Below are 21977 nucleotides of genomic sequence, written 5' to 3' on the forward strand. Positions count from 1 at the left end.
CGGGACTGAATGATATGGGTGCACACCACTCGTTTCCTGTGCCATCAGCAAAAGCTCCCGTACCCTCACCTGTGGTGTCCCGCCTCACATATAATGAAGGCAACGAATATTTAGACGGAATTTCTTTGAATGGAGATAATCCACCGTACAAATTAATTTTGGAATGGCTCGAGTGTTTGCCAGATGTGCGTGAGTTCACACACGTCCCAGAGGCAGAGATTATCTCCAACGGAGAAGCTGAAGCCCTTCAGTGGGATTTGTCAGTTGGTGGTTACGGGGAGTTAAGCAATGCCCCCGGTGAAAATGTGCACTATATCTCAGCTGTGACGCTTCGTACGCCGCGAGAGCCTAGTGCTGGTTACGCGGAGAAGGTTACGCGTGCAAAAGGATGTTGTTTTGCCCGTTTGGCATAATCCCCCTCGATGGAATGCGTCTTTGTCAATGGATTTGGTCTCAACATATTTCTGGGACTAAATATTGCTCTCTTCTTTCTTTTTTTTTTTTTTTTTTTTTCATTCTCTTTTTGCGTGTATGTGAGTTGGGAGATGAAACGACTGAATTTTTATAAAAGAACGTGATTTGGTTTGTTGCGTAATTATGTTGACGTCTATATAAATATATTTGTTTATTTGTTGTTCGTTTTTCATTTTATTTTTTATTGTTTTTTGGCGAGTATCGTTTGTTGACACTTTGCGAGAGGGCATTGTGAGGATTCATTCACGGTTGGTCCCATGGACTGTCCGCATGTGTTGGTATGCGGCCTCCGTTTGCGATCACAAAGAAAAATTAATCTTTTTTTCTTTTCGGTTGTAAACGTGTCTTACTGGACTCTTTTTTTTTTTTTTTTTCTCCTTTGATTTTTCCCTGTCACCGACGTGTGTGTGTATACATGTTTTTGGGGTTTGCACTTTGCTTGCTTGTATATTACTTCTTCGGTCCCAGCGTCCCTTTGGTGCTCTCTTGTGCAAAATCATGGAACCGCTTAATGATGCCGTCTCTACGGATCAGCGGGACGCACTGCACCGCACCCTCTACCTGCGTCGTGAGTATGCACTCGTTGCAAATTGCGGAGAATTTGATGATATTCTGCTGGTTCCGCCCCAAAACGACTCCGGTAAACAAAACGACTGTTGGAGGGGGTTAGTGGCTGTAAGTAATTCCCCCTCACCGTGGTACGGCGGCTTTTTTGCCTTCCTTGTGCAGCTGCCACCGAAGTACCCATTCGAGTCGCCATCAGTACGCATGGAGAAAGGCTTCAAGAGTCATCCCCTCCTGCTGGAAGACAGCGAAGGGAAGAGGTGCATTTTGCCATTTGACGAGATTTATTTGGGTCTTGATCCGATGCGTGTGTCGGTGATGGCGCGACTGCTGCACCACGTGCGGTCCATGTTTTACCCATCGGAGTGGCCAACGGCGGTGCTTGTCAACAAGGCTCTTGCTAGGTGCGATGTGGAGCGGCGCAGCGTGACGCAGGAAGTCGTGTTGGGGAAGCCGTATGTGGAATATCTTTCCCGGGAGGCGGTTGCTTTTTTTTCCAACCCCGACTGCTTTCGAGACGGCGAGCTCCAAATGGAGGCATCGGGGTTTCAAGAAAAGTGGGAAAAGGCTTTTTCTCTCTGGCTGGGTCGCTCATGGCTTCCTGCCGTTCGTCTGTTGCAGTGAATTTTTTTTTTCTTTTTTTGCGTGTGTGTGCTTCTATGACGCCATGACTTCCTTTTTTTGTCTTTTCGCTCCTGTCCGCGCTAATTTCTGGACTTTTGCCCCCTTTTATTGTTGTTGTTGTTGTCTTGCAAGCTCATCTCTCAAAACACGTCTCAGCGCACATATACACGCGCACACACGAAATACATATAATTTTTTTTTTCAAACAAAAAAAAAAAAGGAAAAAAGGACGGAGGGGGTGGGGGGCTTGTGGCAACCGGCGGTGTGGCGATAGAAGAGGGTTTAATCATGGCTTCGGTGCAGTCCAACTGCAGCGCGTCCTCACGTCTGCAAAAGGAGTTTATGGAGCTCATGATGGGGGGCGCCGAGGGTATTTCCGCCTTTCCGCAGAACGATAATCTCTTCCACTGGATTGGCACGGTGCAGGGTGTGCCCAACACTGTGTACGAGGGGCTGGAGTACCAGCTCTCCCTTGAGTTTCCTGCGAACTACCCGTTCGAAGCACCAGTTGTGCGATTCCTTACACCGTGTTTTCATCCAAACGTCGATGCGTATGGAGGGATATGTCTGGACATTCTGAAGGAGAATTGGAGCGCCGTCTACACCGTGTCGAAGATTCTTCTTTCCATCCAGAACCTCCTCGACAACCCAAACAATCAGTCACCACTCAACAACCGTGCCGCAGCGCTGTGGGGCAAGAAGGAGGAGTATCGCTGTGAGGTTCTCCTGGCATACAGGGAGGCAACGTCGAAGGCTTAATGAACAACGTTTCTCTCTTTGTGCAGAACGGAAAAAAAAAACTTACAAGTTAGTGCTGGTGACTGTGGATGGAGGTGGAAGAGTGAACTGAAGAGATCGGGACTTTTTTGTTGTTATTGTCCCTTTTTAATTTGTACTTTGCTCCTCTTTCTTTCTTTGCCGTAGAGGGCGCGAGAGTAGAAGGGAGCTGTGCTGCTAGAGTGTATCAGGAGCTGGGAAGATCAAGAATTGGAAAGTAAAAGAAGTATAAGAGAAGAAAAAAGGGGAAAATATTGTGGTACGGGCTGGTGTGTGCAAAAAAGCGGTGAGAATTTACATTGCTCCCTTGTTTGCCAACAACAAGCTGCGAAGAATAAAGACAAGAAGAAACGCAGTGGGAAGTGAAAGAAATGAAGTGTCCTTTTTTTTTTTTCGCAATACAGGCAGAGTTTTGCGTATTTGCCCGTTTTTTTGTTTTTGCTGTTGTTGCCTTTTTCGTGTGTATATTAGTTGGTGAGCAGGAGCATTCTTTGGTAGCAAACGAAAGAATTAGCGACAGATAGAAATAGGGAGGCTGCGCAGTAAACGAGTGGCAGCAACCGTACCGGCGTCTGTGAGGAGGAACTGGTGGGGAGAAAGAGGGGGCTGGTGTCTGGATGCGTGGGGAGTTGTTTTCCTGTGGCTGCATTCCAATGCACGCGTGATTGTTTGAGGTTTATGGGCCTCTCCTTTTTTATTTTTGGCGGTGTCCTTTTCTGTTATTGGAGAAGATACCCGTTCTGCTTGACAATGGTGTCTGTTGGCGGTTCCGCAATGTTCCTCCATGGGCATGGGGAGATGCCACTCGTGTCAACGGCACAGCGGGAAGAATGTCGAAACATGCTGCAGTCGTGAATGACTCTTCGTTTGTTGTGGGCGGCGATGAGGAGAGAAATTGCGTTATTTATTTACTTTATTTTTCGCCTTTTTGTTTTTGTTTTTGTTTTTGTTTTGTGATGCGCAGTGCGAAATGGAGTGAATTCCCCGTTGATGGTGACGGCCGGTTTCGGCAGACCGCAGTGACCGTGCGAGGGCGTACCCCACTTTTTTTTTCTTTTTTTGTTGTTGTTGTTGTGAAGGTTTAGTGAATATTAAAAATTAAAAAGAAAAGCTTATTTAACGTTACAAATTCTACAACAAATATGCGCCGGACTGTGAGGGCCCTTGCAGGTATAAGTGGGATGGCGGTGTACACGCCACCGTGCCGTGTTGCTCTTAAGGACTGGTGTGACTGGACTGGAAACGACTGGAAGAAAGTATCGAATGTTGTTGGGGAGTCTTTTCGCATTCCAGGCCATAACGAGAACGCATACACCATGGCGGCAACCGCAACACTCCGTCTTATCCTTAACTACGATGTTGACCCCGCACGTATCGGTTTCCTGGGACTGGGAACAGAGAGCAGCACGGATAATTCTGCAGGCTCCATTATTGTGCGAGGAATGGTTGACAAGGCCTTAAAGGAACTTGGTTTGCCGCGCATCTCTCGGCACTGCGAGGTGCCAGAGTTTAAGCACGCTTGCCTTGGCGGTGTGTATGCACTAAAGAGTGCCACTCGCTACTCGGAGGTTGATGGTGGGAATGATAAGGTGGCCATCGTCGTGGCGTCCGACATTGCAGAATACGCATTGGGCTCAACAGGTGAACAGACGCAAGGTGCTGGCTCTGTGGCCATGTTGGTGGAAAAGGTACCACAGTTGGTGGAGTTGGATACTAAATGTTCTGGCTCCGCCTCTGACTACCGTGGACCCGACTTCCGCAAACCATTCAGGCGTCATTTCATTAAAGAATATGGCAGCAACACGGAGCACGGTAAGATTCCAGACTTCCCCGTTTTCTCTGGACCCTACAGCACGATGGTGTACCTCGAAGAAGTCACTATGGCTGTGGAAAACATGCTGGGCAAACTGAAGCAAAATCCTGGGGACTACTATAACTCTGTTTCTGCATTATTTTTCCACCGTCCATACAACATGATGCCGATTCAAGCAATGTCCTTCCTGTACGTCCGTGGACTGGCGCGTGCTACCTCAGCCGAACACAAGAAATACTTTGAGGAGCTCTGCTCAAAGGCCAAGGTGGAACCTGCTGCGGTGCAGACGGAACTTGATATAATTCCCGACTACTTTGGCATGATTGAGTCAGGACAGGAGCCCAAGGACGTTTTTGGTGCCACCAATAAGGTCGCCAAGGCCGTCCGTGCGGACAAGGATTTTTCTTCTTTGCTCAGCAGAAAGATGAGTCTGGGAAGCTCAGCAATGGCAAACTTTGGTAATCTTTACACCGCATCCCTCCCATGCTGGATCGCTGCCGGTTTAGAGGAGGCCTACAATAAGAAACAAGACATTACAAATCACCCAATGGTGATGGTTGGCTACGGCTCCGGTGACGCGAGTGAAGCGATCCCAATTGTTCCAGTAAAAGGGTGGGAAGAAGCCGCTTCAAAGATTAACGTTGCAGCAGCATTGGAAAAACCTGTGAACCTCACACGAGAGCAGTACGAGGGGATGCATAATGGATCTCTTAAGAGTGATCTTGCAGCAGAAAATCGTCAAAAAGAATTTGTTGTTGCTCACATCGGAAGCCGAAACGACATGGCCTTCCAAGACATTGGTATTGAGTACTACCAGTTTGTCCATTAGAACTCTATACATATAGATAAGTATAAGATAAAGAAAGAAAAAGTAAGCTTTATAGGTGAGGAGGAAAAGAAAAAAAAAAAAAAAGGACGAAATGAAGAGCAAAAAAAAAAAAAGAATTAAAGAAAAAAATGTCAGTAGAGCCCCCAAATAATTAAAATGTGACGTCAATATTCAGCAATATTATTCAATAAAACAAATACCAAAAAAGACTCCTTTCCAAAAACATAACATGTGGTTAACAATATAAGTGGACATGTGTGGAAGAATGCTTTTGTCTTGGGCGAGGAAGGAACGAAGAAATGAGGAGCGAGTGGAAATGAACGGAGGGGGAGGGAAGTAAGTGGTGTACTCTGGCGGGGGCCTCCACGAGGGGCCCACGTCGCCTTCCGTCGCTGATGAGACACGTTTGTATTTGTTTTGTTGGAGAAATGAATGCGTGGTGCTGGGCCTCTTTTTGTGTGTATTTGCCCACCCGCTTTTTGTTCGTTTGTTTGTTTTTTGTTTGTTTGTTTGTTTACTGCTCGCTCCATTTGTTATTTTTACTGATTCTAGACCGCGGCGGAGTGTCGAGGCGCCGCATTCGTCGTGAGTGGCTGCGTAACGGGGGTGTATCCCACGCCCCCCACTGCGGCTCCCTCGCAGACGTCCTGGGGGTCTCCTGCACATCTCCGCCGGGTGGGGATGGACGTGCTCCCCAACGGTGGCTGGCGTGCGGGCCATCGGGTTCATTCGGGAGGACGAGGAATGAATAAAGAAAGGAGTGCCCGTTCCATTTAAACGCACACACCTCCCTTCCTTCCATCAGCCCACATTTTTTCCCTGTCAGCGCCGCCTGATGGAACTTCAGGGCCTTTTGTTTTGATTTTTTGTTTTTTTTTTTTTTTTGTTTTTTCCGTTTGTGTGGTGCTTCTGAGGGGAGCGTGCTGTTGTATTTTTGTGCTGCATGCGGTGGACCGCCTTTTTCTTTCCGGCTCCTCTCTAAGTCGTGTGTATTTCTGCTTCTTCTCTTCCTTATTTGATGTCGTCCGTTTTTGTGTGTTGACTCCCTGCTTGGAAGGGGGCCTGCAGCTGCCGCTGTCCGCCCTACGTGCGCCCGAGGCGCGGGTGCAATAATTGGTGTGTTTTTTTGTTTTTGTTTTTTTGGCAGGAGCCGGCGGAGGGGGCGTCTTGGCGGTGTTTTTGAATGGCGACCGCTCTGATCCCGTCGCGCTACGTGAGACGGTCGCTCTTTAGGAGGACCGTTCAAAGCACATCCGGGACGTGAATTTTCAAGAGGTGCTGGAGCGGGTCAGCTCCGCGGGCGTGGACCGTCGCTCCGACAATGAGAGCATCTCGTGCATTTTTTTTTTGTCGGGGGCTGGAGAGCGGACAATTTGTGTCTGCTGGATGGAGCCACGTGCACCGTCTCCCACACCCCAACAAGTCTGTGCGCGTGTGCGTGCTGCAGGATTTGGGTGGTAGAGTCAACAGCACCGGCAGAAACAATAGCAGATCAAGGAGTGCATGAGCGAGAGGGAGATGCGCTGCGTCCTCACCAAGCACAGTGGCGTCCTCAGTGCCCGCGTGGCCGTTCTCGGTGTCATTTCTGTGTCCGGTTGGAAAATAAAAAATTACAGAAGGCAGCAGCGCTCCCATCAGTTGGCCATTGCGGCAACAGCGTTCTCCCAACGGTACGGCAAGTCACCGACAAAAGGCGCCGTCCATCGCGGAGTTGCGGAGCAGCGCCTGCGCCGGGCCCGAGGACAACAAGATCTTTCCACCCACGCACTCCCGTCTTTGCTCGGTTGTATGGCTGCGGGAAAAGCATTCTGTCCTGCTCTGCATTCGTGGAAAAGAAACGTTGGCTGCCTTTGCTGATGTGCGTTCAAACGAAGGCCCTCTTTGCTCCACGGTGAAATCTTTCAGCGTGCGGAATGGTGACGCCTGTGGCGATCATCCCGACTCCGCTGGAGAAGTTTCTGATTGCGCAAGGAAGGCAATGCGTGGCGCCACCCCTCCGTTCATGCCCCAGATACGTGACTGCAGCTCGACACTTTGCATCTACAACGAAGGTGAAGCGTTAGCGTGCGATCAACGACTCTGTTACGTCACCATCGAGGCGCCCATTGAGGCCCGCTCCATCACAACGGCCGCCCTTCCGCGCCTCGAATTGTGTCCTGCCCACCGCTCCTTCGTTGCTGGGCTTTTTGGACAGACGGCAACGGCTTCGATGGAGCCCTCACCGCTTTTTGCCACGCACACTTGTCTGCTGCTAAATGTGCCAATCGGAAGCCTGTAGGGGCCATGAGACAATTACAGGCAGCGTGAGCCCATCATCCCTCACACCTTGCGAGGCGGCGGTAAGGTTGGAACACACACTCCGTTTAAGGCAGGACGGGGCGAGGGACGCGACGACTCCAGCTCACGCAACGATGCTTTTTGAGATACACTCGTGTGCAATGCCACCACGGATGTCTGGATGTCCCAACAGAAAGTGTTGCAGATAGCGGCTTGCTGCTGGCGGCATCCATCCATGCGTGGGGCAAAAAAGTGTCTTGTTGCGTTGCTGACCCCCGTGTGGGCGAAGATGTGCGTCGTATGGATGCCCCACGAACACCGTTCCCACTCGATAGCTTTCTTTTCTTTGTTTTCACTTCTTGTTCTCACGTAGGAAGCAATGAGCAAGGTCGGTGCGATTCTCTACGGCGTGGTGAGCTTCACCGCCCTCCTGTTAATGCTGACTGGGACGCCGCTTGACCAGTTTCGCCCCAGGACGAATCCATTTTTTTTAACCGATCCGTGCGTGACGCTGTGGGGTGGGAAGATGCATTGTTCCAGCACGGAATACGTTATTTCCGGCAATGACGTCATCCATGAATGCTATGCAGTATTGGAATTATTCAGAGTGGCAGAAGCTTCCTCCATCGTTTCCATTGCCCTGCTGCTTGCTGCCACCATCCTTGGCGTGTTGTCACACATCTACAACAAGTCTCTCAGGACCCTGACGAATGTGTTGTTGGTGTGTAGCATGGTGACGGTTGGGGTCGTTTGGGGACTTATGGTTCACGTGTACAAAGAAGAAATAAGTAACTGCATCGCAACACCCTTCAGAACACATTTTAAATTCGGCCATGGCTTTGGCCTCATTGTGGCATCATGGAGCCTGACGTTTTTCGCCGTTGTGTTTCTGAATCTGCCATATGGGTCACGTCTACAGCATTCATGTGAAGTCGGAGATCAACAAATGCACGTGGTTCGGTGAAGCGCCGTGCCAAGCAGCCTTTCGGATGAACTCTCTGTGTTTTTTATTGATTTTATTTTCCTTTCCTTTTCCTTTACTTTTATTTGTTTTTATTGAGTGCGTCCACTAATTTCTTTTTGTAACAGGTTTGGAAAATTTGGAGCGGGCGCCATAATTACCTGCATGCGCCCTCTTCTCTGTGTTTGTGTTTTTATTTGTTTTTTTTTGTGTGGAAGAATGCTTTTGTCTTGGGCGAGGAAGGAACGAAGAAATGAGGAGCGAGTGGAAATGAACGGAGGGGGAGGGAAGTAAGTGGTGTACTCTGGCGGGGGCCTCCACGAGGGGCCCACGTCGCCTTCCGTCGCTGATGAGACACGTTTGTATTTGTTTTGTTGGAGAAATGAATGCGTGGTGCTGGGCCTCTTTTTGTGTGTATTTGCCCACCCGCTTTTTGTTCGTTTGTTTGTTTTTTGTTTGTTTGTTTGTTTACTGCTCGCTCCATTTGTTATTTTTACTGATTCTAGACCGCGGCGGAGTGTCGAGGCGCCGCATTCGTCGTGAGTGGCTGCGTAACGGGGGTGTATCCCACGCCCCCCACTGCGGCTCCCTCGCAGACGTCCTGGGGGTCTCCTGCACATCTCCGCCGGGTGGGGATGGACGTGCTCCCCAACGGTGGCTGGCGTGCGGGCCATCGGATTCATTCGGGAGGACGAGGAATGAATAAAGAAAGGAGTGCCCGTTCCATTTAAACGCACACACCTCCCTTCCTTCCATCAGCCCACATTTTTTCCCTGTCAGCGCCGCCTGATGGAACTTCAGGGCCTTTTGTTTTGATTTTTTGTTTTTTTTTTTTTTTTTGTTTTTTCCGTTTGTGTGGTGCTTCTGAGGGGAGCGTGCTGTTGTATTTTTGTGCTGCATGCGGTGGACCGCCTTTTTCTTTCCGGCTCCTCTCTAAGTCGCGTGTATTTCTGCTTCTTCTCTTCCTTATTTGATGTCGCCCGTTTTTGTGTGTTGACTAGAAGCTCGTGAGGAGAATTTTTGCGGGGAAAACTGGCCACCAAAATGAATTTGTTCCGGTAAAACGAATGCATTTTTTTTTTTTTTACGATTTTTCCCTCTCTTATGAATTTTTTATTGACTGTGATTCCAGGAAGCAGGGAACCGATAACGGCAAGACGGAAATCTTTTTTTTTGTTGTTGTTTTTATCCCTTCCACCCTCTTTTGATTTCCGCCTCGCGGCGGCGTTGTGTTGTTGGAAGATCCTAAAGTTTAACAATTCTTAAGCAATAAAAAATTTATACTCCAAACAAAGCGCAACATGCCACAAGTGTGGTTTTCCGAACATATATTTATCTAGTTGGGGCAAACACTGAGGAGGTGGCGGACCCACTGCCTCTCCATTCACTCATTCTTCTCTTCTTGTTTGAATTCTTTAGATAAGTTGAGGAACGGGCCAGCAGTCCAGGCAAGAATCCGCTCGGCTTAGAAGAGGGCCTGCAGCTGCTATTGGTGTCGTTTATTTGTGAGGCTTAGCGTTTTTCTGTGCAGAATGGTCTGGTGGTCTCCTTGGCAGGTGATGACGGACGACGATGAGGTGAGGCTGCAGGATTCAGAAAAGGCTCTGAATGCCATTTTTAACCCTTCTCGTGCTCGTGTAAAAGAGCCACGTGATACGGAATATTCATTTTGGGGGATACCCGCCCTGCGTTGGTCTTTTAGAGGTGGCGGAGATTTTAATTCATCGATTTCTTTTCCGTTGCTTCCCGCTCGCATGGATTGCAAGACTACTTCTGTTGCCTCGACAGATTCTGTAGTAACGCCTGCCGTGCGGAAAGACGACGGAGCAGGCGCTTCTCCATCGACAAGGGAAGCGGTACAGGAAGTGTTGGATTGGGGCTTGCTGCGATCATGCCCTATTCTTGGCTACAAGCTGCGGGAAGAGGGACTTGTTGACGTCTTGGTGCAACCGCCGCGGACTCTTTCTGTTGGGGATTTGAGATCTCTCATTCTTGAACTTTCTTCTGTGGAACAGCGAGCGAAGTACGCTGTTGAGACTCAATTGCCACAACAGGTACATAACAGGGGACGGCGCGGTCTTGAGCTTTTTGTTACTCCCTGTTTGTTTATTTCTGGTTTGTATCTTATGCTGTGGAAGGCACCTCGTTTGTATTTTGGAGTGTCTCCGCGAAGTAGTGTACTTTTTACGCGGATTCTTTTTTTGCTTCGGTGGCAAATGACTGAGGTTGAGAAGGAGAGAGTGGCGCGCAACCACCGTTGGTTATTTCAGGCGACGAATGCACGTGTATCGTTATCGTTTCTGGCAGGTCTCACACTAGCAGCGATTGCAGTCGCCACACGGCCAACAATCGATGTGGTTGACGTTGGCCCAGATGTGGAATTGGGCAAACAATCTGTTGGCTTTTACAAGCACTCGGAGGCAGCTTTGCGGTGGCTGTGGATTGTTTACTACCACCATCCGGCCTATAAGTCGTTGGCGAAAGGCACGCTTCCGCCGGCCTTGCAGAACGGGGGCGCGAGGTGCTAGCCAATTTCCATTTGTTTCGGGGGGATTCTTTTTTCTCTTTCTGGAGCGGGGCGGGGAAATTTGTGAATAAGCATGGGATTCTGTTTGATGCTGCAAGAAGGGGCTTCTCTTCTATTCTATTCTTTTTTTTTTTTCTGTTGACTTCAGAACTGGAAAGAAGATGGTGTCGTACGCTCCGCCAGAGTTTAGTGAGGAACTTTTTGGTGTCATGTTGGAGTCCTGCACCCCGTCCAGGTCGCGTGTGGAGGCGCTGACGCAAGTGGCCCTCCGCCACCTGACGCAAGCCACAGACACGTGGTCTGCACTGCGGAAGGCACTTGTCCGCCAGCAGGATTTGGAGTCGGATGAAAATAAAGGACTTTGGTATTTGCTCGATTCACTCATGAAACACGCACCACATGTGTTTGTCCCTCTCATTTCGCCACGACTGCACGACTACGTTGTGCAGCAGATGCCTTGGCATCTCGTTGGTGTGGTTTCGACGTTAGGCAGCGGAGCACTGTGGTGCGATGCCATGATTCTCACATGGGAAAGTATTTTACCGCCCCACCTGATGCGAAACGTGAAGTCATTTGTTGTGCAGCTGCGAAGTGGGAAAGAGTTAACAAACGCAATGAATCTGAGTGGTGACACCGATGAGGTTCAGAGTGTTGATGCTCCCGCCTCACGTGAACAGATCCAACAGCTACGGGAGGCGTGGGAAGTGTTTTTTTCATTTGTTGCAGAGGGAGTGCGTGCATCGAACAATACCCCTGCGGCGTCGACAACGTCTGGTGCACTACCGCTCGCGCAGGTGAAATGTGAAACAACACCTTTTGCGGGGTTGAAGCGCGAGGAAGGCACACAACCTGCAGGTGCCGATGATGATGACTCTGATGTGGAGTATGTTCCCGAGTTTGTGAGAGGGGCGCAGCATCGTCCTTTGCCCTCGCTGACGGGTGACAACACCACCACGCAGAAAACGCGTCGAGCCGCCAGACGACGACCGCGCGAAGAGGACTGACGGAAACGCATTTTATTCTTTGGCGGCCGATGAGGTTCAAGTTGTTGTTGTTTTCAGTTGTGTTGTTTGTGTGTCTGTGGGCAATTGATTGGTTGTTTGATTGATCGGAGAAGGAGCTCTTCTTCCTATTTGGTTGCTGTTGTTGCCTTTCCTCTTCATGGATCTTCTTGCTGTTTTCAACGATGTTGCAGTCACGTGTGTACATAAATAAAATACATGCATGCATGCATCTGTGTGTACTTCTCTTTCCTCTCTTTTTCTTTTTTTTTCTTTGTTGTTGTTGTTGCTTTTCTTCCTTCTTGCTGGGACGGGGTTATTTGGTGCAGGAGTAAAAGGGAATACAAAACAAAACGGCTGTCCTCTTTTTTTCTCTCTCAAGGAGTCAAATAGAACCGCGGAGGTCACTCGCTTTGTTGTTGTTGTTGTTGTTTTGTTTGGCTTTGGCCCTTTCATTTTTTACGGTCGTCGAAAATTTTTGTTTCTGCGAGGCCAATAGTGAGACAAGCGATCCTCTCCTTATTTATTTGTTTTGGCCTCCCTTCTTTGTTTCAACTTCAGCCCTCTCCGCCAATTTCTGGCGATGTCCTTGTGTCACACGGCCTCTCGCTGGCGCAGCGTGCAGTGCACGGGAGATATCCCACCGGGAAGAATAGGACACACCTTATGCGCCAACGGCACGGAGACCAAAATTTTCCTCTACGGTGGTGTCAATGACAGGAATGAGAGTATTTCTAACTACTTGGATGATCTTTACGTGTTTGATGTGAATAAAAAGCATTGGTCAAAGATTGAGATGACAGGACAGGTGCAGTGCTCCAGGGCGTTTCACTCCGCTGTGTATTATGAGGGGAAAATATATATATTTGGTGGATGCAATGGACGTGGGAGGTTCAATAAGTTGTTTTCCACTAGTGAGGAGGGTCTGTGTGCACAGATTGAGGCTAGCGGTCAGCCACCATCAACTCGGTATTGCCATAGCGCTGTGTTGTTTGAGAGGTGCATGTATATATTTGCTGGTAAATGCGGCGGCCGGAACAGCAACAGACGCCTTTCGGACCTTTACCTTTTTGATTTCCAGACAAACACATGGATGGAGTGCCCGCAACATGGGGATCCACCGACCCCACGCTCAGCCCACGCCGCTTTCACATGTGGACGCAATATGATCATGTTTGGTGGGCGCAGCGCCCAAGGAGAGTGCTGTGAAGATATGTACATGTACAATTACGACACTTGCATGTGGCGGCCGATTGAGTCCCCTAACAGCGGCCCTCTCTTTGGCAGAGCGCGGAACAGCGTCGTAGTGCATCATGGCAGGGTTGTCGTCTTTGGCGGGTGGAATGGAAAAAAGAAACTGAACGACCTCTTCACTTATCATGTGGATTCGAACACATTTGAGGTTATGCACGAGCCGGATGAAAACTGCCCGTCTAGGAGGGAATGTCACGTCGCTGTTGTCTGCAAGAACACGATGGTGGTGTTCGGAGGTCGGTTTCGGGGGGAGTTTATGAGCGACACGGCGGAGCTTGACCTTGGGCCCAAGACACTGAAGCAGAACTGTCGCGACTGGATCCTGCGGAGTAGTTTCAAGGAGTTGCACTCGAACCGTGGAGAACGGCTTCCACTGCGGCTGCAGCAATTTATTGAGAGCTGGAGGCAGCTGATATGCAGGGTGGAGAAGATTGAACCGCGAACACCGTTGCAAGATAGTGCTCCCAATGAGGCTCTTTCTTCTGATAGCAACTCCCAGCATGGTTGAATGGTGTGTGCATGCGCACAGGGAGAGAGGACAGAAAAAGAAAAAAAAAAGGTTTCAGTGAGTGAAGAGAGGCACAATGGCTCAGATGGACCGGGTAATTAGGGGGGGAGGGGGGTTAGGGCGTCGAGAAGAAAAAATAATGAACCACCAGTAGGGAGTGGAAAGGACTGAGAGGAGAGAAAAGCCACGTGTATTGTAAGAGGAGAGAAAGTTAAAAGAGCGTGTTTATCATTATTATTATTATTTATTTATTTATTTATTTATTTATTTATTTATTTATTATTACTATTGTTTTTTTTTTTTTTTTTTTGATCTAAGACAAGTTGGCGGGCTGTTTGTTGTTTGCGGATGGGAGAAGCGTGTAGGTATGGAGGGTGCCAACGGCAAATAACAAAAATTAGAGGACAATTCTTTGAGGTTATTCTCAGTCTGCTCGCGAGGTTGTGAGACGCAATGAAAAAAAAAAAAAAAAAAGAGAGGAGAGAAAGAAAGAAAATAGGCCAGCTATTTTCTCAGAAGAGAGGGGCACAAACACAGAGGCATATACATGTATCTATGGATGGTGCGGAAGGGAATAACGCGAAGCAAATGAGAAAACAGAATAAAAGAAAGGGGATCGGAATCAAGTCTCTTGGGGCCGTAAGCACACATTTAAACGTGCGTACATTTTTCGGTGTTTACGCTTGAAGAAAAATCTAACCTTATGTTATTCATTTCTTTGCCGTATGTAGGCCCACAGGTAGATTATATATATATATATATATATATAATGATGGAAAGAACTGTGGTACGTGATGCAACACCATTCCGTATCGGATCCTTTCTTTATTTCTGCCTTCTTTATGCCTCTATTATGACTGAACGGTGTGCTGGCATTTTTCTTTAATTGCGCATAGAGGAGCAGACGAAGAATACGCAAAGGAAAAGAGGAGGGATTTTTTCTTTTGGTGTATGTGTAAGAAGGCAAGGGAAAAAATAAATAAATAAAAATACGACAATGAGGAGAGGGGAAAGAAAGGAAAGGATGGAATGAATGAAGAATTTATCTAAACATATATTTCCATGCGTATACAATGACTTTTTGTGTATGTGTGTGTGTCTGTGCGCGCCTTTCTTGTTCATTTTGCTTTCGATCTTATTGTGGTGCTTATGTGCGTGATATTGCCTACTTGTGGCATATGTGTATACCCTCACATATATATAAAGATATATAGCGATATATGGATGGGTAGGTGGGTGTGGCGAATTGAGGTGGTTTGTAACGGCAGGAAAAGCGGTGAGAAGGAAGGGGGAGCGAAGGTTTTTAGTGCCTTCCCTTCCTCTTTTTCTTTTTTGTTTCTTTTGGTTTTTTTTCTTCTTTTTTCTTCTGTGAGTGTTTGTGGAGAGAGTCCTTTTGTTCCTTCTCGCCATTGCCGTGTGGAGTTGAGAGGAGGGGGATGTCAGTGGAGGCGCCAGCACGCAGCCGTGGGTAGACAAAAGAGTTGTTGCGGCGTGTGGTGCGGCACGGCAGTGGCGCCTGTGGAGAACCCCGCGCGAAATCCCCGAAAATTCGTATTTATACAGACCGAAAGCGAGGAAGGACAACCACCGCAAGCACGCATAACAGGCAGGGTAACTGGGGGCCTTCCGGGATGCTGTGGGCGGCAACAGCAGGTTTCGGTTTGCCTGTTTTTTTGGGGAGGGGCACGACGCACTTCCCTCCGTGAGATAAAAAACAAAAATTGTGTTGGTTTTTGTTTACACTCCGTTTTGTTCTGTTTGTTTGTTGTTTTTGTTTTTGTTTTTTGTTTTTTTTTGTTTCTCACATTTTTTTTTTTTTATTTGAGGGGGAGGGGTAGAGACGGTGAGAAGACACCTCAATAGGCCGTCTTTCGCATTGTGTGTATGTGTGTGTGTTTGTTTACATGCGTGCCTACCTGACTATTCATACGGGGAAATGTATCTCCGTGCGAAAGAGAGAAAGAGAAAGAGAAAAGGACAGGAGGAGAGAATTTATGACGCCACCTTTTTTTTTTCTCCCACTACACCCAACCAAACTGCGCTGCGCTCCATTAGGCACCTTTTTTCTACCAGGCCAGCCCGCCACTGCCACCAATATTTTTGATGTTTCCTCCCCTATTTGTGTATCAACTCACCCTATTGCTGCCGCAGACAGAGGCCCTATCAGCCGGAATGGCATGGAGGGGCAATTCACACCTTCCACACATCTCCGAGAAAAAGGGCAATAAACATCTGCATGGACGCATCTACACTTCTCTCCCATGCTGTTCTTTCTTTTCTTTTTATTGCGCTCACTTCAAATCTCGCTGTCACTGAAAAAAATACCATGCATCAACAGTAGGAGAGCAGCCATGGGTATCGTTCGCAGCCGCCTGCATAAGCGCAAGATCACCGGTGGAAAGACGAAGATCCACCGGAAGCGCATGAAGGCCGAACTCGGCCGTCTTCCCGCGCACACGAAGCTTGGCGCCCGCCGCGTGAGTCCCGTCCGCGCCCGCGGTGGGAACTTCAAGCTCCGCGGTCTTCGCCTGGACACCGGCAATTTTGCGTGGAGCACAGAAGCCATTGCTCAGCGGGCCCGTATCCTCGACGTTGTGTACAACGCCACTTCTAACGAGCTGGTGCGCACGAAGACGCTTGTGAAGAACTGCATTGTTGTGGTGGACGCCGCGCCCTTCAAGTTATGGTACGCGAAGCACTACGGTATCGACCTTGACGCCGCGAAGAGCAAGAAGACGCTGCAGAGCACGACGGAGAAGAAGAAGTCGAAGAAGACCTCACACGCCATGACTGAGAAGTACGACGTCAAGAAGGCCTCCGACGAGCTGAAGCGCAAGTGGATGCTCCGCCGCGAGAACCACAAGATTGAGAAGGCAGTTGCTGATCAGCTCAAGGAGGGCCGTCTGCTCGCCCGCATCACGAGCCGCCCTGGCCAGACAGCCCGCGCCGATGGTGCACTGCTGGAGGGCGCCGAACTGCAGTTCTATCTGAAGAAGCTCGAGAAGAAGAAGCGGTAGAGAAGGATGTTCGGGAGACGGGAGGAGGCGCCACCACCACCACTCATGGTGATGCACCCACTACCTACTTTGTTTTCATTTTTTGTTTTACCTCTAATTTTTTAGGCCAGAGGGGGGGAAGGAGAACATGCGTCTCACGCATTGTGTGTCACTCCTGTTTTGTTGTCGGTTTCTGCAACTCTTTCTTAAATGCATTTTTTGCCTTGTTACCAAACAGCACCACTTCTCTCCCATGCTGTTCTTTCCCTTTTCTTGTCGTTTGATGGTTTTATGGACGTATAACGAGGTTCAGCATTGAGTAACTAAAAGAATAACTATGAATAACAGTAAAAAGGACGAATTGGTGGCAAACTGCATCCGATGTCTTGCAGCGGACGTTGTGCAGGAGGCAAACAGTGGGCACCCCGGAACGCCGATGGGCATGGCACCCATCGCTCACGTTCTGTGGTCAGAGGTGATGAAGTATGACAGCAAGGACCCTTCTTGGATGGATCGCGATCGTTTTGTGTTATCTAATGGACACGCTTGTGCCTTGCAGTACGCGATGCTGCACCTCGCCGGCTACAATGTTTCAATGGAAGATCTTAAGAAGTTTCGCCGGTTGGGCTCCCGCACTCCCGGTCACCCGGAGCGCGGCTTTACGACTGGAATTGAAGTAACAACCGGGCCACTCGGTCAAGGCATTGGTGAGGGCGTTGGTCTCGCCATTGCGGAAGCGCAATTGGCCGCCACATACAATCGGCCGGGCCACAATATCATTGACCATTGGACGTATGTATTTTGTGGTGACGGTTGTCTAATGGAGGGTATCGGTCAAGAGTCCCTTTCTCTTGCCGGCCATCTTGGGCTTGAAAAGTTTGTGTTGGTGTATGACTCGAATCACATCAGCATCGACGGAAGTACCGACCTCGCCTTCACCGAGCAACCGAAACAAAAGTACGAGTCTATGGGGTTCCACGTCATCATGGTGGATAATGGTGATACGGGCTTTGATGCGATTCGAGAAGCCTTTGAGGAGTGCAAGAAGGTGAAGGGAAAGCCAAAGTTGATTGTTCTCAACACAACAATTGGCTTCGGTTCGGGACTAGCGGGTACTGAAAAGGTTCATGGTGCTCCTCTTGGTGATAGTGACATTCAGCAGTTGAAAAGGCGCTTTGGTCGCGATCCTTCAAAGAAGTTTTACGTCGAGGAGGAAGTGTATGATGTTTTCAAGCAGCATGTTGCCGTCTGCGAGCAGAAGCATGAGGCGTGGAAAGCGGCAATGAAGAAGTATGCTGCTGAATTCCCCAAGGAGGCCGCAGCACTGGAGGCACAATTAAAGGGTGAGCTTCCCTCTGGATGGAAATCGCAGCTGCCGCTGAACGATGCCTCGAAGATTGCCACACGCAAAGCCAGCGAGAACACTCTGGGGACGCTCTTTTCTATCATCTCGGGACTCATTGGTGGATCTTCGGACCTCACACCAAGCAATCTCACACGTCCGAATTCGGCTGCTTTGACTGACTTCCAGAAAGCCACTCCACAGGGTCGTTACATTCGTTTTGGTGTCCGCGAGCATGCCATGTGTGCCATCATGAACGGTATCCACGCCCATGGTGGGTTTATTCCCTTCGGTGGAACATTCCTCAACTTTTTTGGCTACGCGCTTGGTGCTGTTCGCCTCTCCTCCCTGAGTCATCACCAAGTTATTTTTGTGGCGACTCACGACAGCATCGGTCTTGGCGAAGATGGTCCAACGCATCAGCCGGTGGAACTCCTTGCATTCCTGCGTGCCATGCCAAACTTGCTGGTGTTTCGTCCGAGTGATCAAACGGAAACGAGTGCAGCATGGGCATTGGCGCTTGAAAACGCGAAGGGACCATCTATTATCTGTCTCAGCCGTCAGAATACAGTGCCTCAATCGGCTTCCTCCATGGATGGTGTTGCAAAGGGTGCGTATGTGATTCATTCCGCCGATAAGCCGCAACTCGTTCTTGTCTCCAGTGGCTCGGAGGTTTCACTTGCGGTTGATGCCGCGAAGGCGCTCGCAGCAGAGCTAAGAGTGGCAGTTGTTTCAATGCCATGCCAAGAGCTCTTTGATCAGCAGTCCGTTGACTACCAGAAAACAGTATTCCCCGACGGCGTTCCCGTGCTTTCCATTGAACCGTATGTCAATTACGGCTGGGAGAAGTATTCGCACTACCATGTTGGCATGCCGGGCTTTGGCGCCTCTGCCCCAGGAGGGGAACTGTACAAGCAATTCAACATCACCACGGAGCACGTCGCTGCGATGGGCCGGAAGTTGGCCGCCAAGTACCCCAACGGCAACGCCCCAGAAAAGCGTGTGCATCTGTGAGGCAATGTGTCTAAGATTACGACCGGAAGGGAAAAGAGGAAAAAATAAATGCGTATTCTAAGGAACAACTCGAAGAAGATGGTAACCGGGCTAGTAACAAGGTTGCGGGCCCCAAAAGTGGGAGCAGAGACGAGTTAAAAAGGAAAAGGAGACAAAGAAGATGAAATTCATATTATTGTTTGGGATAAACTTAAAAAAAAAAAAAAAAAAAAAACAAGCTAAATAAAAAACAACAAGAGAAAAGTAATGTTTTTATTTTAATTTGAGGCGTGTGAATAGCACGTGCATCTATACAGGACCAAATAAAAGGGCAGGGGTATTCATCGATCCAACCTGTTTGTTTACAATTTGATGATTGGATTGGTTACCAAAGACACCGCGTTGGAGGATGGCGAGGAGTAGTTGTCTCGTCCATCTCGCTCAGCCCCCGACGACGACTACTCTCCACGCAGAGGAAAGTCCGACGGTTGTGGGACCCCGGGAAAAACCTGCTGCTTTGCGGGGTTACGGCGAGCCCGGCTATCATGGATTGCTTTGTGACCCAAACTGCCCACCGTTGATGTATGCATGTGGACTCAACCCCTTCTGAAGTGGGAAATGTTGAGCCCATCAAAATGAATTTTGATCTTCTTTTGTTGTTGTTGTTGTTGTTCCGTGTCTTTTTGTAGGAATAGGAGGAAAATTTCTCAGTCAGACGCATATTGTGATTTATTGTCCTGTTTTCTTTTCCCATTTCTCTATTTTGGCCCTTTTCAAACAAATTCTCTTGAGGAGTCGTTGTGTTTCACATTTCTCGGTGGGAGTTGCTGACGAGATTATATGGGTATATGGGTATGTTTTTTTGTGTGGGGGGGAAACTAGGGCGGATGATTCGGTCGGCATTGTGTGGGGTTGCTGGGTTTCTCTTTTTGTGTGTGTGTGTGTTTGTAGACGAGCGTTTTCTTTGGGATGTGAACGCGGGTGGGTGGACGGGCGGGTCTTTGGCGTGCTATTTTTAGGGGAATAAGAACCATTGGTCAGATGCCGAAGCTTGCATAACGGTCTTTGCTCTTTTCTTGGCTTTGCTTTGTTTCCGTGTCATTTTGTCATTATTATGCCTTTCTTTTATTCTCTCGTGCTCCTGCTTTTATTCCGCCCCCTCTTTTTCTTTTTTCTTTTTTCTCTCTACTGCCACCCGCAGTCTCAAAGGCTTCCGCATGGCCAGCATCAAGTGTGGAAGCCGTCGCAAGGCCCGCCGCGCCCACTTTCAGGCGCCGAGTCATGTGCGCCGCATCCTCATGAGTGCCCCTCTCTCGAAGGAGCTCCGCGCAAAGTACAACGTGCGTGCTATGCCCGTCCGTAAGGACGATGAAGTGCGCGTGAAGCGTGGCGCGTACAAGGGCCGTGAGGGCAAGGTCACGGCGTGCTACCGCCTCCGTTGGGTGATTCACATCGACAAGGTGAACCGTGAGAAGGCGAACGGCACCACCGTCCCCGTTGGGGTGCATCCCTCCAATGTGGAAATCACGAAGCTGAAGCTCAACCACAACCGCAAGGCCATCCTTGAGCGCAAGGACCGCAGCACAAAGAGCGACAAGGGAAAGGGCAAGGTGACCGCCGCCGAGAAGGCCATGCAGCAGATGGACTAGAGAGTAACACGGAAGAGGGAGAAAATTTGGGGGGGCAATGAGGCATAACTTCTTTGTTGTTCTTTTACTGAGTTTTTTTTTGATTATTTTTCACTTTGTTCAAACCCATTTAATTTTGTCTTCAGTGAGGGGAAGCATCCCTGTGTCACTTTTAGGGCAGTTTGCCTTCTGTCAGACGGTGCGGCAATGAAGTTGTGTGATGATCTCCTCTCTTTTGTTTGTTTGTTTGTTTCTTCTTCTTTCTCTTTAATTGCCAACGAAAGGTACTGCTGCCCCTGTCGCTGCTGTTTGCAGAGGCAGAGAGAATGAATTGCGTTGCGGACATATCTTACGTGGGAATATCACGTGCTAATGGAATGGACAAATGGTTGATGTAAGCTTCTTCCATTCACGCTTGGTGAAAATGGAATGCTGCGGCAGCGGATTGTTTTCAGGCCGCAGAAGGCTCTGGTCCCACAGGCCATCGGAACCCCTCGGAGAGAGTGAGAAAATATATATATAAATATATATGGAGGCAAAAGGTAAATTCTCGTGAGGCAACGGTGGAAGAAATGCGGTTGACACGGTGATCCAATGCCGTGGCTCCCATAGTGTAGCGGTTATCACCTCGGACTCTGAATCCGATAACCCTGGTTCGAGTCCAGGTGGGAGCAACTTTTTCTCTTATTTATTGGCGTGACTTGTAGATCTCCGTGGATTATGTCAATTTGGCGCGGCCAGGTGTTGGAGGTTGATATTTTTACGTATTTTTTTGTTGTTGTTTTTTTTTCGTTTTTTATTATTACTATTGTCTGCCTCATCGTTGTTATAATTTCTCCCTTTACTTTCCTTGTTTTTTTGTTCCTGACCGGCCTTCACATGAACGGTGCGTGCTGCAGTCATTTCTGGAGCAAAAGATGCTGCGTGCTAGTCGACTGTGGAAGACCATCAGGGCGGCTGACATTGAGGCAAAGATCAGAGCCAGCGATATACTTCAGCCGTTGCAGGACGTCAAGGTAGTCGACGCCAGTGGAGGATGTGGGAGTTTCTTCAACATCACAGTGGTGTCGCATGCATTTCGTGGTAAACCGTTGGTGCAACAGCATCGCTTGGTGAACGAGGCGCTTAAGGGTGAAATCCCACTGATTCACGGCTTTTCCCTCACCACTAAAGTGGAATAGAAATAATTATTTGTGGATGGATTATATTGCACGGCCTCTCGTCACACGTTACTTCTTCCATTATTTTTTTTTTCTTTGTGTGTATGCGTGGGGGAAAGTCTTTTGTTATTTTTTATTCTTGTTGTTGTGTTTATCCAGTAGCAAAAAGAAAAGAAAAGGGAAAAGAGAGGAGGAGCGATGAGGATGTTATTTACTTTTCCTTTTTTTTTATTATTGTTGTTATTTGCC

General features: G+C 48.8%; 12 protein-coding genes, 1 non-coding gene and 1 pseudogene across 13 annotated transcripts, besides 24 other annotated features; all 14 read left to right on the forward strand.

Moving 5' to 3' along the window:
- Positions 1-3394: a sequence feature (heterozygous, non-Esmeraldo-like haplotype).
- Tc00.1047053511903.10 (uncharacterized protein) lies at positions 15-413 on the forward strand (the record flags this gene model as incomplete). Its single annotated transcript, XM_812827.1, has 1 exon — positions 15-413. One exon carries the CDS (start codon positions 15-17, stop codon positions 411-413), a length of 399 nt encoding a protein of 132 aa, XP_817920.1.
- Positions 486-525: a microsatellite.
- Positions 973-1662, forward strand: Tc00.1047053511903.20 (hypothetical protein, conserved; the record flags this gene model as incomplete). Its single annotated transcript, XM_812828.1, has 1 exon — positions 973-1662. The coding sequence occupies one exon, from the start codon at positions 973-975 to the stop codon at positions 1660-1662; it is 690 nt and encodes a 229-aa protein (XP_817921.1).
- Tc00.1047053511903.30 (ubiquitin-conjugating enzyme E2, putative) lies at positions 1951-2421 on the forward strand (the record flags this gene model as incomplete). The annotated part of the gene is made up of 1 exon (XM_812829.1): positions 1951-2421. The coding sequence occupies one exon, from the start codon at positions 1951-1953 to the stop codon at positions 2419-2421; it is 471 nt and encodes a 156-aa protein (XP_817922.1).
- Positions 3365-3392: a microsatellite.
- Positions 3395-3421: a sequence feature (haploid, non-Esmeraldo-like haplotype).
- Positions 3422-3872: a sequence feature (heterozygous, Esmeraldo-like haplotype).
- Positions 3582-5081, forward strand: Tc00.1047053511903.40 (hypothetical protein, conserved; the record flags this gene model as incomplete). The annotated part of the gene is made up of 1 exon (XM_812830.1): positions 3582-5081. The coding sequence occupies one exon, from the start codon at positions 3582-3584 to the stop codon at positions 5079-5081; it is 1500 nt and encodes a 499-aa protein (XP_817923.1).
- Positions 3873-4370: a sequence feature (areas merged during assembly that could not be assigned to a particular haplotype. This can correspond to areas where the two haplotypes were merged or to regions with more than two copies in the genome that were merged during assembly.).
- Positions 4371-21977: part of a sequence feature (heterozygous, non-Esmeraldo-like haplotype) that runs on past the window's edge.
- Positions 5146-5210: a sequence feature (A-rich).
- Positions 5560-5597: a microsatellite.
- Positions 5944-5973: a microsatellite.
- Tc00.1047053511903.45 lies at positions 6192-7568 on the forward strand (annotated as a pseudogene).
- Tc00.1047053511903.50 (amastin, putative) lies at positions 7738-8322 on the forward strand (the record flags this gene model as incomplete). The annotated part of the gene is made up of 1 exon (XM_812831.1): positions 7738-8322. One exon carries the CDS (start codon positions 7738-7740, stop codon positions 8320-8322), a length of 585 nt encoding a protein of 194 aa, XP_817924.1.
- Positions 8752-8789: a microsatellite.
- Positions 9136-9166: a microsatellite.
- On the forward strand, positions 9852-10847 carry Tc00.1047053511903.60 (hypothetical protein, conserved; the record flags this gene model as incomplete). Its single annotated transcript, XM_812832.1, has 1 exon — positions 9852-10847. The coding sequence occupies one exon, from the start codon at positions 9852-9854 to the stop codon at positions 10845-10847; it is 996 nt and encodes a 331-aa protein (XP_817925.1).
- On the forward strand, positions 11008-11850 carry Tc00.1047053511903.70 (hypothetical protein, conserved; the record flags this gene model as incomplete). The annotated part of the gene is made up of 1 exon (XM_812833.1): positions 11008-11850. The coding sequence occupies one exon, from the start codon at positions 11008-11010 to the stop codon at positions 11848-11850; it is 843 nt and encodes a 280-aa protein (XP_817926.1).
- Positions 12090-12123: a sequence feature (T-rich).
- Positions 12261-12285: a microsatellite.
- Positions 12431-13609, forward strand: Tc00.1047053511903.90 (hypothetical protein, conserved; the record flags this gene model as incomplete). The annotated part of the gene is made up of 1 exon (XM_812834.1): positions 12431-13609. The coding sequence occupies one exon, from the start codon at positions 12431-12433 to the stop codon at positions 13607-13609; it is 1179 nt and encodes a 392-aa protein (XP_817927.1).
- Positions 13850-13890: a microsatellite.
- Positions 14066-14105: a sequence feature (A-rich).
- Positions 14355-14378: a microsatellite.
- Positions 14580-14601: a sequence feature (AT_rich).
- Positions 14933-14975: a microsatellite.
- Positions 15367-15409: a microsatellite.
- Positions 15961-16626, forward strand: Tc00.1047053511903.110 (40S ribosomal protein S8, putative; the record flags this gene model as incomplete). Its single annotated transcript, XM_812835.1, has 1 exon — positions 15961-16626. One exon carries the CDS (start codon positions 15961-15963, stop codon positions 16624-16626), a length of 666 nt encoding a protein of 221 aa, XP_817928.1.
- Tc00.1047053511903.120 (transketolase, putative) lies at positions 16943-18961 on the forward strand (the record flags this gene model as incomplete). Its single annotated transcript, XM_812836.1, has 1 exon — positions 16943-18961. One exon carries the CDS (start codon positions 16943-16945, stop codon positions 18959-18961), a length of 2019 nt encoding a protein of 672 aa, XP_817929.1.
- Positions 19154-19175: a microsatellite.
- Positions 19594-19613: a microsatellite.
- Tc00.1047053511903.130 (60S ribosomal protein L26, putative) lies at positions 20158-20589 on the forward strand (the record flags this gene model as incomplete). Its single annotated transcript, XM_812837.1, has 1 exon — positions 20158-20589. One exon carries the CDS (start codon positions 20158-20160, stop codon positions 20587-20589), a length of 432 nt encoding a protein of 143 aa, XP_817930.1.
- Positions 21077-21099: a sequence feature (AT_rich).
- Positions 21171-21242, forward strand: Tc00.1047053511903.132. Its single transcript has one exon. It is a non-coding gene; the product is annotated as a tRNA-Gln (tRNA).
- Positions 21324-21431: a sequence feature (T-rich).
- Tc00.1047053511903.134 (hypothetical protein, conserved) lies at positions 21486-21749 on the forward strand (the record flags this gene model as incomplete). Its single annotated transcript, XM_812851.1, has 1 exon — positions 21486-21749. One exon carries the CDS (start codon positions 21486-21488, stop codon positions 21747-21749), a length of 264 nt encoding a protein of 87 aa, XP_817944.1.

The sequence above is a fragment of the Trypanosoma cruzi genome, genomic scaffold (genome assembly GCF_000209065.1).
Source record: "Trypanosoma cruzi strain CL Brener 1047053517187 genomic scaffold, whole genome shotgun sequence".
Lineage (NCBI taxonomy): Eukaryota > Euglenozoa > Kinetoplastea > Trypanosomatida > Trypanosomatidae > Trypanosoma > Trypanosoma cruzi.